This window comes from Schistocerca americana, chromosome 7, assembly GCF_021461395.2.
Source record: "Schistocerca americana isolate TAMUIC-IGC-003095 chromosome 7, iqSchAmer2.1, whole genome shotgun sequence".
Classification (NCBI taxonomy): domain Eukaryota; kingdom Metazoa; phylum Arthropoda; class Insecta; order Orthoptera; family Acrididae; genus Schistocerca; species Schistocerca americana.
The window spans coordinates 482,620,404-482,636,745 of NC_060125.1; the positions used below are offsets into that span (position 1 = coordinate 482,620,404).

General features: G+C 40.5%; 1 protein-coding gene across 1 annotated transcript in view; it reads left to right on the plus strand.

The window, feature by feature from the left end:
- The window catches only part of LOC124622298 (zwei Ig domain protein zig-8-like), a 909,359-nt gene that overhangs the window by 726,627 nt on the left and 166,390 nt on the right, over window positions 1-16,342 (plus strand). Inside the window, exon 3 of the mRNA XM_047147970.1 lies at window positions 977-1,187. Coding sequence (XP_047003926.1) covers window positions 977-1,187 — 211 coding nt within the window. The remainder of the gene's footprint in view (window positions 1-976; window positions 1,188-16,342) is intronic.

The window sequence follows — 16,342 nt, forward strand, 5'->3', positions numbered from 1 at the left end:
CCCCAATATCAAGAAAAGGCATTATACAGCGGCCAGGAGACGTATAGCCAGGAATCTTGGCTTCCCTCCTCGACTCTCTATTTCCACCAACAAACTCTACATGCAGATAACGACTCAATGACGTTTTCAATGTGACGGACGGGAATGTCCCTTATTTCACGAAGGAAAACAGGGGAATGCAGCAGAAACTTCCCACTCTTGGTGTATAACACTCACATTAACAAACATAAGGTTGTTCCTGGCCTGGAGTACAGTCTCCTCGATTGGTCGGCTTCTTCCTGCCAAGCACAGTAGTGAGACATACTGCTGGATGTACCAAAACCAATCGACTTCTCTGCGCTGCACGGGATTTACTGCGGCAGTTGGTACTTTGATGTTCATGCAGAAAAGGCCAAACTTCTATGAGCTGTTATTATTTGGGGATGACAGTGGCGGCACAGCATCCTCTGCCCTAAGAGGGCAAAGGCACAGTCTCTGCTCATAAAAGTACAGAGCAAACCACAGCTCCACTTCTGTGTAAACTGACCATATCCTGGTAGAGACTAGCCCGTCCTAAGCCCTCTACCTACAAATAGGTACCTGAGACCATACTGGAAGCGCACCTTCCCAGTGACAAAACGCTAAGAACTCCTCCAAATCACACACGTCCAATACTCTCAATGAAATAACCACGGAATAGTTGTACAAAAATTAAACAATATTTCTGTGCGGTATGTTACAGTAACCTAACAATAACTTTGTGGTCCTATTCAAAAATTAAAACTGCCCTCTAGTGTTTTCTTCATTTTGATACATGTATAAACTGGATCAATCTCTCTGAAAGATCCTGTGGGCTTGTGGCACTGTCAGTTCAGTCCACGCAGCAACGGGACGCTCTCGTTTTGAGCAGCAACACCTACAGCAAATACTAGTGATTCCGTACCATCAGCGACTGGTGGATGCTGGTGGGTCATACTTGTGTTTACCTGTTTGGCAGGTGTCGTGGGTGCGGCACAGGGACGTGCACCTGCTGACGGTGGGCAGGTACACGTACACGAACGACCAGCGGTTCCGCGCCATCAACCAGCCGCTGAGCAACGACTGGACGCTGCAGCTCAAGTACCCGCAGCACCGCGACGCCGGCGTCTACGAGTGCCAGGTGTCCACCACGCCGCACATGAGCCACTTCGTGCACCTCAACGTCGTCGGTGAGTCTCACTACGGTTTCTTACTTCGATTCTTCCCCGTGAATTCAGTTAGTTATTAAGACGTTTATAGCGACTTCAAAGCAAAGAGCTCAAATGTAACTTTTTAAGTATTTATTTATGTCCATAAACTAGCTTTAGAATCTTTTCAGGTTCGTCTTCTATATCTACATGTATATCTGTATTCCCCAAACCACAGTGAAGCGTATGGGAGGAACTAAGTCTCATCGTACCAGTTATTCAGCCTTTCCCCGTTTCATTTACATACACTACTGGCCATTAAAATTGCTATACCATGAAGATGACGTTCTACAGACGCGAAATTTAAGCGCGAGGAAGATGATGCTGTGATATGCAAATGATTAGCTTTTCAGAGCAATCACACAAGGATGGCGCCGGTGGAGACACCTACAACGTGCCGACATGAGGAAAGTTTCCAACCGATTTCTCATACACAAACAGCAGTTGACCGGCGTTGCCTGGTGAAACGTTGTTGTGATGCCTCGTGTAAGGAGGAGAAATGCGTACCATCACGTTTCTGGCTTTGATAAAGGTCGGATTGTAGAATACCGCGATTGCGGTTTATTGTATCGCGACATTGCTGCTCCCGTTGATCGAGATCCAATGACTGTTAGCAGAATATGGAATCGGTGGGTTCAGGAGGGTAATACGGAACGCCGTGCTGGATCCCAACGGCCTCAAAAAAATATCACTAGCAGTCGAGATGACAGGCATCTTATCCGCATGCCTGTAACGGATCGTGCAGCCACGTCTCGATCCCTGAGTCAACAGATGGGGACGTTTGCAAGACAACAACCATCTGCACGCAGTTCGACGACGTTTGCAGCAGCATGGACTATCAGCTCGGAGACCATGGCTGCGGTTACCCTTGACGCTGCATCACAGACAGGAGCGCCTGCGATGGTGTACTCAACGACGAACCTAGGTGCAAGAATGGCAAAACGTAATTTTTTCGGATGAATCCAGGTTCTGTTTACAGCATCTTGATGGTGTTATCCGCGTTTGGCGACAACGCGGTGAACGCACACTGGAAGCGTGTATTCGTCATCGCCATACTGACGTATGACCCGGCGTGATGGCATGGGGTAGCATTGGTTACACGTCTCGGTCACCTCTTGCTCGCATTGACGGTTCTTTGAACAGTGGACGTTACATTTCAGATGTGTTACGACCCGTGGCCCTACCCTTCATTCGATCCCTGCGAAATCCTACATTTCATCAGGATAATGTACCACCGCATGTTGCAGGTCCTGTACGGGCCTTTCTGGATACAGAAAATGTTCGACTGCTGCCCTGGCCAGCAGATTCTCCAGATCTCTCACCAACTGAAAACGTCTGCTGAATGGTGGCCGAGCAACTGGCTCATCACAATACGCCAGTCACTACTCTTGATGAACTGTGGTATCGTGTTGAAGCTCCATGGCCAGCTCTACCTGTACACGCCATTCAAGCTCTGTTTGACGCAATGCCCAGGCGTATCAAGGCCGTTATTACGGCCAAAGGTGTTTGTTCTGGGTACTGATTTCTCAGTATCTATGGGCCCAAACTGCATGATAATGTAATCACATGTCAGTTGTAGTATAATATATCTGTCCAATGAATACCCGTTTATCATCTACATTTCTTCTTGGTGTAGCAATTTTAATGGCCAGTAGATATCTAACCACGTATTCACGACCCATATGGGAACAATACGTAGAACGTTGTAAATAGTCCTAGATTCGTCACTTAAACTTTTTTGTAGAAGCCTATGAAGTACGTTTTCATGGGCTGCGTCTACCTTCAAGCGTCTGCCAGATCTGTTCTTTCAGCAACTTCGTGACTGATAATTAAAAGACAGTCTTGATCGCAAATCGGAGTGACCGGTTTCAGTCCTTAAAGATCATCTTCAGACTCTTAAATAACACACGTACAGATAGAGGGATCCTCAGAATAAGGTATATACACTGAAATAAGATTACTAACTGCATATACCAAGAACGGCAGGTGGACTTCCATGGAGCAGGTTGCGCCGATCCAAGACGATGTCTGACTACACTGATAAATGGATAGGTAGGGAGTGGTCTTAAATAGCACTGGTCCAACTCGCCGTCCTGTGTATGACATCAAAGTTAACCAATCAGAAGTACAGTGTGTACTATCAGCATAAAATGTATTACGATAGTCTATATTACTAAGATCTGATGAAGAGTTATAGGTAAAATACATCGTAAAATTGCTAAGAAATATCTGTTCGTCAAAAAATATACACTGTGGTAAATAATTAGTTTAAAATAAAGTAGTCTAGGCTGCCCTCTATTATCCGTTCCGTAATAAACGTGCTGTTGGCAAAGATATATGGAATAGCTGTCAAAGGTTGCTATACTGGTAGAGAGAAGCTCTGCATTTCGTGTGTTGTGGCCTGATATTTGTGAGTGTTTCGTATCGAGCAACTTAACCTCTTACCCGTGTTTACATTCCGCGCTGACCAGTTGCAGCTGTAGCGGCGCATCGAAAGCTAAGTACTAATTAATTGTTTGTGTATAGTATTTTATTTAGGAACTTTAGTGGTCTTCAACCGGTGTTCTTGGTGTTTTCCGGTGAAATAACTTCAGAAGACATTTTTGCGAACTGCTTTCAGTTTCGTTACTGTCATTAGACGTTTGATTTTCTTTCTGTGTTAGTATTTTGTTATATTCTCATTTGTTGTTGATTAATACTTTCAATAATAGTAGTTACTTCCCTTGTAGAGCAAGTTTGTGATAATTGTAGTCAGTTTTTAACATCCTCTTATTGTAGTAGCGGAACTTAGATAAAGTTGTTTTCTTGTTTCAATAATTGTAAAATTTTACCATGAGTGAGAAGTGTGGGCTTTGCCGTAGGTTCGTGAGTAGTGGATTGCGGTGTGAGACTTGTTCGAAGTATTTTCACTGGGGGGAATGCAGTGGGGAAGCCAGTGGGCATTCTGGTGAGATCCTCTCCTGGAACTGCAGGTTATGTAGCAAGAGTAAGTTGATAGAGGAGCAGGAGCGTAAGATCTGTGCCCTTCAGGTGCAGTTGAAAAACGCACAGGAGGAGCTAGATAGGATGAGGAGGGAGAAGGGGGTTGGGGAATGGGAGCTGGCTGTTGGCAAGAGATCTGCTAGGAGAAGGAGATTTTCAGATAGTTTTACTATTGGTGTTTGTAATAGATATGACCAACTGTCAGAGTCTAGTGGAGAGGAATCTCTAGTAGCTGTAGATGTAGGAAGTATGCAGCAGACCTCAGCAGTTACGGTGGCTAGGACAGTTGCAAAGTCTAAGAGAAAGAAGAAGGTTCTGCTGTTAGGTAGTTCTCATGGTAGAGGTGTAGGCCAGCAGTTGCAGGAAGTTTTGGGGAGTGAGTACCAGGTCACCAGCATTGTGAAGCCTAATGCAGGATTGGCTCAGGTGACTTTTAACATAGGGGGGTTATGTAGGGATTTTACTAAAGAGGATCAGGTAGTGATTGTGGGTGGGGCTGGTAATAGTATTGATAGGGATGGGAAGTATGACATAGATGGTGACCTGGAAAAGATAGCCACTCAGACTGGCAACACGAATGTGCATTTCGTGGAACTGTTTCAGCGTCACGATCGGCCTCATCTTAATATAGCCGTCAGGCGTAATAACATGAGACTTGGGGGTGCGCTGATGACAGAAGGCATGAGTCACATTTCAGTGGTGTCGGTGGAGTCTATCAGTAGGACGGGTTTCACTAGACATGGCCTGCACCTCAACAGGTATGGGAAGGGGAGGTTGGCAAAACTTATAGGTGACAGCATAGGTGGGGGTGGTGGGATCACTCATGGGAAAATTCCGGTAGTTGTGGGTGTTAGAGCTGTACCTTTTTTAGATTGAAGTCAGCTGATAGGTATTCCTGCTTAAGGGAAGTCTCTCTAACAAAGAAACCACTTTCTACAAAGCTTGGGTATCCGATTAATGAGGGAATTAGTATATTTCATCAAAATATACAAGGTATTCGAGATAAAGTTAGTGAACTGCTTATAGACGTTGACTCTGAAATTATTGGTATATCTGAACACTTCTTAAATAAGGAGATAATTCAGAGGCTTCCTTTACCAGGATACAGGTTGGCTGGCAGCTTTTCTAGGAGCTCTTTGCGGTGTGGGGGAGTAGCCATGTATGTGAAAAACGGTATCCCATTTGAGTCAATTGATGTTTCAAAGTACTGCACTGAAAAGGTGTTTGAATGTTGTGCAGGTGTGGTTAAATTTAGTGGAGCTAAACTTCTTACTGTTGTTATTTATAGATCCCCAGACTCCGATTTCACAACATTTTTGCTAAAGCTAGAGGAGGTTCTTGGTTCACTTTATAGGAAATACAAAAAGTTAGTTATATGTGGTGACTTCAATATTAATTGTATAAGTGATTGTTCAAGGAAAAGGATGCTGGTAGACCTCCTTAATTCATATAATCTTATGCAAACCGTATTCTTTCCAACGAGAGTGCAAGGGAACAGTAGAACAACCATAGACAATATTTTTGTTCATTCGTCATTATTAGAAGGGCATTCTGTTAGCAAAAAGGTGAATGGCCTTTCAGATCATGATGCACAAATTTTAAGTCTAAAAGATTTTTGTGCTTCAACACATGTTAAATATAGTTACCAACTTTTTAGGAAAGCTGATCCAGTTGCTGTACAGACTTTTGTAAACCTTATCAAGGAACAAGATTGGCAAGATGTTTATAGTGCTGATACAGTAGACGATAAATATAATGCTTTCCTCAAGACTTTTCTCGTGCTCTTTGAAAGTTGCTTTCCGTTAGAACGTTTAAAACAGGGTACTAGCACAAACAGGCAGCCTGGGTGGCTGACTAAAGGGATAAGAATATCTTGTAGAACAAAGTGGCAATTATATCAAAACGTTAGAAACAGTCAAAATCTAAATGCAGCAGCCCATTACAAACAGTATTGTAAGGTGCTTAAAAAAGTTATTAGGAAGGCAAAAAGTATGTGGTATGCAGATAGAATAGCTAAGTCTCAGGATAAAATTAAAACCATATGGTCAGTCGTAAAGGAAGTGGCTGGTCTGCAGAGACAGGTCGAGGATATAGAATCAGTGCATAGTGGGGATGTCCGTGTTGCTGATAAGTCGCATATATGTACAGTACTTAATAATCACTTTCTGAATATAGCAGGTGAACTAAATGGAAACCTAGTCCCAACAGGGAATCATATAGCGCTCTTAGAAAAAAGTGTTCCGAGACTGTTACCTGAAATGCTCCTCCATGATACTGACAAGAGGGAGATTGAGTTAATAATTAAATCACTAAAGACCAAGAACTCTCATGGATATGACGGGGTATCTAGCAGAATACTGAAGTATTGTTCCACGTATATTAGCTCAGTACTTAGCCATATCTGTAACTTTTCCTTTAGCAGTGGTCGGTTTCCTGACCGATTAAAGTACTCGGTAGTGAAGCCACTTTATAAAAAGGGAGACAGGGATAATGTTGACAATTATAGACCTATTTCTATGCCATCGGTGTTTGCTAAAGTTATCGAGAGGCTTGTATATACAAGGTTACTGCAGCATTTAAATTCACATAATTTGCTGTCAAATGTACAGTTTGGTTTTAGAAATGGCTTAACAACTGAAAATGCTATATTCTCTTTTCTCTGTGAGGTTTTGGACGGATTAAATAAAAGGTTGAGAACGTTAGGTGTTTTCTTTGATTTAACGAAGGCTTTTGACTGTGTTGACCACAAAATATTACTGCAGAAGTTGGAACATTATGGAGTAAGGGGAGTAGCTTACAATTGGTTCGCCTCCTACTTTAAGAACAGAAAGCGGAAGGTAATCCTCCGCAATATTGAGAGTGGTAATGATGTTCAGTCCCAATGGGGCACTGTTAAATGGGGCGTTCCCCAAGGGTCGGTGCTGGGGCCACTGCTGTTCCTTATTTATGTAAATGATATGCCTTCTAGTATTACAGGTGATTCAAAAATATTTCTGTTTGCTGATGACACCACCTTGGTAGTGAAGGATCTTGTGTGTAATATTGAAACATTATCAAATAATGTAGTTCATGAAGTAAGTTCGTGGCTTGTGGAAAATAATTTGATGCTAAATCACAGTAAGACTCAGTTTTTACAGTTTCTAACCCACAATTCAACAAGAACTGACATTTTAATCAGACAGAATGGGCATGTTATAAGCGAGACGGAACAGTTCAAGTTCCTAGGCGTACGGATAGATAGTAAGCTGTTGTGGAAAGCCCATGTTCAGGATCTTGTTCAGAAACTAAATGCCGCTTTATTTACCATTAGAACAGTATCTGAAATAAGTGACATTTCAACACGAAAAGTAGTATACTTCGCATATTTTCATACGCTTATGTCATATGGTATTATTTTTTGGGGTAATTCTTCTGATTCAAAAAGGGTATTTTTGGCTCAAAAACGAGCTGTTCGAGCTATGTATGGTGTAAGTTCGAAAACCTCTTGTCGACCCCTATTCAATAGTCTGGGAATTTTGACATTGCCCTCACAGTATGTATTTTCTTTAATGTCGTTTGTTGTTAGCAATATTAGCTTATTCCCAAGAGTTAGCAGCTTTCACTCAGTTAATACTAGGCAGAAATCAAATCTGCATGTGGAATGCACTTCCTTGACTCTTGTGCAGAAAGGAGTGCAGTATTCTGCTGCATCCATTTTCAATAAGCTACCACAAGAACTCAAAAATCTTAGCAGTAGCCCAAACACTTTTAAGTCTAAACTGAAGAGTTTCCTCATGGCTCACTCCTTCTATTCTGTCGAGGAGCTCCTGGAAGAGATAAAAAATTAAGCAAATTCCAGTGTTACATTCTTGATTTTCTTTATTTAAACTAACGACTTGTTTCATTTTATGTGTTTCTACAATCGTGTTATAATTTCATGTATTGACTCGTTCCATGACCATGGAGACTTCTCCTAAATGTGGTCCCACGGAACAATAAATAAATAAATAAAAAAAAAAATAAACCAGCAAAGATAATCTATATGGACGTTGAGGGTTGCCGAAGAAACCGCATCCTATATCGATGCGATTTCGTGATTATATCCAATGGTTCGAACAAGCCTATGACCATTCGTGCGATCCTTTCTGCATCAGTTCAATTTCCCCTACTAGTCCTGTTTGGCGCCACACACTAGAGAAGAGAAGTATTCTAGAGTTGGTCGTTAGGGTGATTTGCATGCTATCACCTTTGAAGGCTGATTGAATTTCCCTACTTTTCTACCAATTAATTGCTGTCTACTAGCTATTTTACCTACGACTAAGACCTTGTGATCGTTCCCTTTCATATCCATACAAATTGTTACACCAGCATATTCGGTTTAGATAACCAGCCCCATTGTGACTCAGTGATATTATTTTGGTAGAATACTGTGCTTTGTTGTTTTCTGAGGAACACAGTTTTGCAGATCTGAACATTTGAAGCAAGTAGCTACCCTCTGAACCACTTTGAAATCTTATCAATATCTCGCTGAATACTTGCAAGGGCAACTTAAACAAATACAAATATTTACATGTTCCGTAAAATAGATAGAGAAGCAATAATGTCACATTTTATTAAAGGGCTTTAACTGTTAGATCAGAACATGTGCATATAGAGGAACTAAGACTCTAGTTTAGAAGAATAGTTGACCATTCTCTGGACAGATATGTACCCAGTAAAACAGTTCGTGATGGGAGGCACCTTCCATGGCGTGTAATCACTGTAAAGAAATTCCTAAAGTAACAGAGACTAGTGCAAAATAGACATAAAACAAAGCAGAGGACTATTGCTAGAGAGATTTTGAAAGAAAAGCAGGTGAAGAACGTGAGTATTCCTCATCTGAATTATTAGAAAACTAGTTGACGTAAACAAACATACAAATCCAATATTTAACAGTTGACTAGTCGCAGCTAAGTGTATTCTACGCCGTCCATAATGAATAACACTCATACTGTCTGTCCAAAAAGTTGCAAGACTGATTTTATGCAAGGCGTATAAGCGATGACAAAGCAGTAGCTACGGTGGAATCTTCTACCACATGGATACTTTAGTGACTGGCAGAGGGTTCATCGAACCACCGTCACAATAATTCTGTACTATTCCAATCTAGAAAAACGCGCTTAAAAAATCAACACCTGTATCTTTCCGTGTGAGCTCTGATTTCTCTTATTTTATTATGATGATCGTTTCTCCCTATGTAAGTCGGCGTTAGCAAAATATTTTCAAACTCGGAGGAAAAGTGAAATGATCGTATGGCATTGCTGGCCGCGAGGCCCCATCCGGGGAAGTTTGCCCGCCGAGTGTGAGTCTTATTTCAGTCGACCCCACATTGGGCGACTTGCGTGCCGGTGATGAGGATGAAATGATGATCAGGACAACACAACACCCAGTGCATGATCGGAAAAAAACTCCAACCCGGCCGGGAATCGAACCTGGAACCGCTGCAAGGGAGGCAAGCACGTTAACATTCAGCTAAGCAGGTTGACAATTTGGAGGAGCAAGTTAGTGATTGAAATTTCATGAGAAGAGCGGTTGTACGAGGGTCGGTCAAAAAGTAATGCCTCCCATTTTTTTTCTACTTAAAGAAATTAAGTTAAGTGAAAAATTTGAATTTGGCGCCATTCCTCAAACCTTCTTCTGCAATCCACTGCAGTAGTAACTTTCTGTGTGAACAGGTGGCAGCACAGCAGAAGTTTGTAAGATGGCCGACACAAGACCGAGTAAAACATAGCATCATAATGATGAAACGTTTCGAACAATCTGAATTTTCCAGTCTTATGAAATATTTTGAAGACATGTTGCATAAGAATCAGTATCTTTCAAACCCATACAGCCCCTCAGAACTCATCCGCATTTGCTTAATCAAACTGCCTGAACATTTACGACATATTATTTTGGCAGGACGTTGCAAAGACGACATTGAAGCATTTCAGGGACTCTTACAAGAATTAGAAATTGACACTGACAATCGCGGAACGCGAAACCAGGAACACAACAATTACAGGTCACATCCGTCGCAATTCCGCGATGAAAGAAGTAATAACTTGACACGACAAGGCTATTCTCACAACACAAATCGTGACGAAAACAGACACCACCCGTATGACAACCGTTGGCAGAGTAGTAATAACTACAGGGAAAGATCACCTCTCCCTGGTAATGACTATCACAGAGACAATAAGATAAACAGACAATATGGGAACCAATATAAATACTATCAAGGGAGACAGAATAACTTTAGACGCAACGGACCAGCGCACAGTTACGATTCAGGGAGAAATTCTCCACCATGTGACCAACAAGAAAGAAACTATGGAATCTACCGACATGACGACAGGCGATGTGATCGTAATGACAGACCTGAATTGCATCAGAACTGGCGGGAATCAAACAGAGCAGGGCCCTCTCGTCACGGTGAATTTGTAGAAGTTAGGTCTCCAATTCCCAATAACGACGCGCGCCAACAAAGAGACAGACAATGACTCGCACAGCAGGCAGCCGCGTGCGCTCGCTGGCTCCGAGAAAAATAACATAAGACGCTAGCCTGGAGAAAAATTTTAGCATTCTTTACCGATGTATACAACATGATAATTGCTCTGAAGTTGAAACTCTGTGTACTAGGAAGAGTAAAGGTTTACACCACATTTCACTTGTAAAACCGTTTATTGAAAGATAATCTGCTTTTTAACTTTGTCTTTGCCATAAAACTTTTCACTTCACATTTCTAGTATGCTTTGTCAGATTTAGAATCAGTTAACATGTAACAATGTTTGAAGTGAAATATCCAGTCAAGAACCAAGAGAACTTATTTAAACAGAAATTACGAATGCATTGTTATAATGAACAGACGACACAGTGTTGTTAATTGTACATTCTTGCTTGTTAGTTGCACGATTACGTAACGACTATCAGGCTTACATACTTAGGACACATACTGGTACTGCTAATGAGATTTTAATGCAACATTTTGGTTTACTTGAAAATACATTCTGGGTTTAAAGTACTTTCTGTGAGATACCAGACGACACAGTGGTTAGTTTATGTGACAACTACACGGTTTTATCACGACGCTACTAATGAGTGACAATTTACAATGTTGCTTTTGCGGTGTATCTGTTTTATATCTGCACAGTTTTTCTGAATTCTTCTGGAAAGTAAAACAGGTTTTAGTAGTAACTTTTGTAGTGTAGCTACAATGAGACAGGGTTTTCCGTAGCACAACAATACGTTACTGTACAGTACTTTCTTCATCACGCCAATAAGCATAATAACTACGATATCTATACGCAAAGCATTTCACTTTTGTTTATCATGTGGTAAGTACATTGACTTCTGCAGAACTTAGCTTTCGGAGGACGATAACTACGACACTTCCACAGAGATTATGTTGCGACAAGATGCACAGTTTAGCGCTACAGTACACGCATTTGAGTGATTAATCTTATACTTAGAACACTTATTTTTAAAGATTTTTTTTTAATTACAAAGAAAGTTTTCCGTGATACATTTCATTCCATTGCTGTAATTTGTAACACCTGGGAGTATAATTACATTTATCCTCAGGGGGGTACACACTTACTTTGTGTACCATGTGTGTGGCAACCACAAGGAACCCTAGCTAATATGGTATTTGCTTATACAACTTTACACATCGGTACCATATTTCTCTAACACACAAATTACACAGCTATCTGCTCATGTAACTGAGAGATAAACTTTTTTTATTACATCAGTGGCATATGTTTACGCAATTACAGAGTTGGATTACTTCACACTTACGAAATTGTATTTTGTCTGTACTGTGTGATCTGTTCATATTTTTTCGGAACCATTGTGATACTATGAGAGCTTTGAATGATATATTTGGTAAGGGAGCATGATTTTAAAGTACGTTTGAGGTAGATGACACTATTGAATTGAGGAGAGAATTTTTTTTAGGTTTTGAAATTATTGCAGAAAGCTACGACGTTTTTGAGATTTGACTGAGGTGTTATGATGTTATTATTACGACGACGATGTGTACTATGCAGTTGAGATATGTTTATGATCAATAAGATGATGCTACCATATATGAGGAATAAGAAGTATGTTGGAAACCAAGAATCGTACTTTAAGAGTTATGAAATGTGCGTAAATGCGTGACTGTATCACAATGCTGACGAATATTTTATTTGGACACTTATATTTATAGGATTTTCTTTCTACAGATTTGCAACGCTAATTCTTGACCTGTGAAATATTTTTATGTGAGACTGTCACTGTAGCGGAAACTGGTGTCGTAAATATTTCCGTAAGAAAGTTAAGTGACCACCTGCACGTAATGCATTGTGGGCACGCAGCTGTGTCAAACACCTGGAGAACAAGCCATTAGGGTGTGCCTTTCCGGAAGCACAGGTAGAAAAAAAAAGGAAAAAAGGCAGGCCTTTATCCTCGCCATTGACATTCCTTTAGAGAAAATATTGCAAATGCGGCACCCTCATTACTTCCATTAACCTTGCTATTAACATTCCTTTGTAGAAAGCATCGCAAATATTACACGCTCATTACCTGAAAACATATGATTACTCGTACTTTGTGCTAATTACTGCAATGCTTATGAATTGATGGGAAATATTCGTACATCTGCACACCTGATTATGACAAGTGTCTTTCTATGAGAGTTGAGAGCTACTGACTTACGAAATGCCACATGACTATTGAATGATGTTTTTATGCTTTGGTTTGCATAATTGCTTATTTCATTTGACATCTGTTTTTCAGCTGTGTTGCAGCATTGGTTTCATAAAATAAAATTAAATGCATTTGCTAATGTGAACACTGTCTGTCCACAGATCAATTAAATAATAATTTTGTGATCCACATTCTTCAAAAAAGGAGCACATGGAAAGGAAAGAACAATAAGAAGGGACTAGTAACAGTAACTGCATACATAATATTCTTTTCAAGTACATGGTAATATTTCTTTTACAATAAGTTGTTGTGGTGCACCACTTTAATTACTTAGACATTAAGATGTGATTATACATTTCCCTTATCTGCATTGTTATCTTTAGTGTACTATTTTTTTTGCTTGAGCTATGTCATGTTTAGATATAAGCTGCTGTTTGCCAGGCATAGTGCTACTGAACTTTAATTTGTGTTACTCTGCTAAGCCAGATTTATTTTTTTGTTTGCTGCGCATTGCCTCATATTAGTTGTAATGTTGAATTGCTTGGTAATTTAGATTTACTGTAGCTTGCTTTGCGATTTTCCATTTTTTTTCATTGCTGTTTATATTAATTGTTTTATGTGCTGCTGCACTGCCTCGTCCCTTAGTTTAGCATCTGAGCTCAGTAGATATAAGTTAGCTTAAGAGGGGGTAGACTATATAAGAAACTGACTATAGAGAATAGGTAAAGAATGCATTGAGAAGTTATACAAAAAAAAAGTACAGAAAACAGGTTTAGGTAGGATTTTCTTGGAAATAAATGTTGAGGTGAGAAATGTGTGAACATATAAATACAGAAAGCATGCTTAGATAGAATTTTTTTGGTGGAAACAAAGGATGAAATAAGAGGAAAGATATATGAAGTTTTGGGTTGGACTGCAGTACCAAATGCTACACTGAAAACGAACCCTATCCTTTCCTATTGGTGTTATCCCACTATGTGTTTGTGTACCCTTGTGTAGTTGTTTTCTTCCTGTCTGTGTAGTTTCATAGAATTTTTTCCTCTTTTAATATTAAGCTACATTCACTATGATGAGGAATACTGTTATCCTCAAATATAATTGGCATTAATAATATGTTATTTACTTTGTAAAGATGTTAGACATTATTCATTCTGTTTAAATGCTCATGTGTGAAGTTGATGTTTTGCAAGTTATTCTGATCTTCTATGTATGTACTCATGTCATAATTCCTGTAACACTGACGTATATGTCTATTTCTATTCTTTTGTAAAGCCTGTACTACAAATGTTATCTATATTGTTATGTTTTTAATGATGTATTTTGTACCTTTATTGCATTCTTATGTTATAAAATTGTAATTGTCACCAGTTCATGATATTATTAACTTGTTAGTTACATTTCACTGCACACGTTTCTGTTGGTCATAGTATATGGACAATATGTGAGAAGTTGGGACTGTTAGTGTTTGCACGTGTGTTAATAATTCAGCAAGGGACTGGATAACAGCATTGCTGGTTCTAAGGACAATTCCAAAAACTTTGTGAGTGCACAAGTGGTGGTTATGGACTTGCTATATTATCCGCAAGACTCTTCAATGGTGATTGTGCACCTGCACAGTCACAACAGATGGCTGCTGGCTATCTCTACAAGGACTACAGTGGGTCTGCATCTTTGATGACTCACCAGTACCATTATCTCTACAAGGACTACAGTGGGTCTACATCTTTGATGATCCATCAATACCATTATTTCTACAAGGACTGCAGTGGGTCTGCACCTCTGGTGGCCCACCAATACCACAATCTCTACCAGGACTCCAGTGGGTCTGCTCTGTGATGACCTACCTACCAATATTCTTCAAAACTTCGAATGACTCTGCTGTGGGTTTGCTCCATTGTGGCCCATTACCTGTCAGCATGTCAAGAGTCAGCACTGTCTTTCCGTTGGAAGGACAACACTACTTCTTCAAGACTGTATGGAAACCCACTACTTCTGTGTGCAATTTCTTTTACTAATGAGAAACTGTAATTACTATTATGATGAATGATCAGGACTATCTTTATGGACTGTGAGAAAATTTTAGCTTTTGACCAACATTGTATCAATAAGTGTGTGCATTTTATATCTTTGTTACTGTAATTGTGAAAAATTTTTGTCAAATCTGTATTGGCCAGTGCCCAACACCATTTGTAAAAATTTTTTGTGGGGAGCATGGGGGCTATGTAAGTAGGCTGTTTATGTTTTCTTTATGTAAGTAGGCTGTTTAGGTTCTTATATTGGTAACGCCACCGCCACGTAGCGCTCTCTGTATGAAAATGAAATCACTGGCTGTGCTGTGTGCAGTCTGTGGCTAGTTTGCATTGTTGTCTGCCATTGTAGAGGGGCAGCTGGATGTTAACAGCGCGTAGCGTTGCGCAGTTGGAGGTGAGCCGCCAGCAGTGGTGGATGTGGGGAGAGAGATGGCGGAGGTTTGTAATTTGTCATGAACTGATATATATATTGTGATGATATTAAGGTAAATACATTGTTTGTTCTCTATTAATATCTTTCATTTGCTAACTGTCCCTATCAGTAGTTAGTGCCTTCAGTAGTTTGAATCTTTTATTTAGCTGGCAGTAGTGGCGCTCGCTGTATTGCAGTAGCTTAAGTAGCGAAGATTTTTGTGAGGTAAGTGATTTGTGAAAGGTATAGGTTAATGTTAGTCAGGGCCATTCTTTTGCAGGGATCTTTGATAGTCAGATTGCGTGATTGCGTTGCGCTAAAAATATTTTATGTCAGTTTAAGCACAGTCATTTGTAATTTTTCTAAAGGGGACGTTTCAACACAATCAAATGATCACATTTTTGAAAGATAATACTTTTCTTACGTTGCGACGCGAAAGTTTCAGATTTGGCTCATGTGTACGTTCCTCTGTAATGGTGCGAAAGTATGGCACCCCGAAATGTCACCCTTGGGCTTGGCGAAGCTTAAAACAGCGAGGTGTTGACACAATAAAATAAGAGACCTGAGCACAGAAGCACATACCAGCTCTAAGGTGCGTGAAAGATGTTACTCCGACACCCAGTGTTACCACAATTCTGCTCAACCCCCACTGAGAACGAGTCACATGGTAAAAACGACGTCACATCCGCTCTTACCCATAATTCACTCCTCCGTTAGACACCTCTGTGATGGAGGTCAGAACCGCGACGCCTAATATTGAGATCACTTGGGTTTCTTATAGTCGCCTATGGAAAACATTTTAGACGCACCGCCGATTGGGGAAACAACACAAAAAGGCCTCCGGAGGTGGCATAAAGAGCGTCAGTGAAACCATCCTTCCCTAGAGGCATTCATTTTCACTCATTTTGCGCTATAAAAGCGCAAATTTTAGTGCGATGTGCAACAGGACGACGTTCTTACAAATTTCGCCACTGCTAAGCCACGCCAGGGAAACAATGGTACCCGTCGCTCTTCGAAGAAGGCCT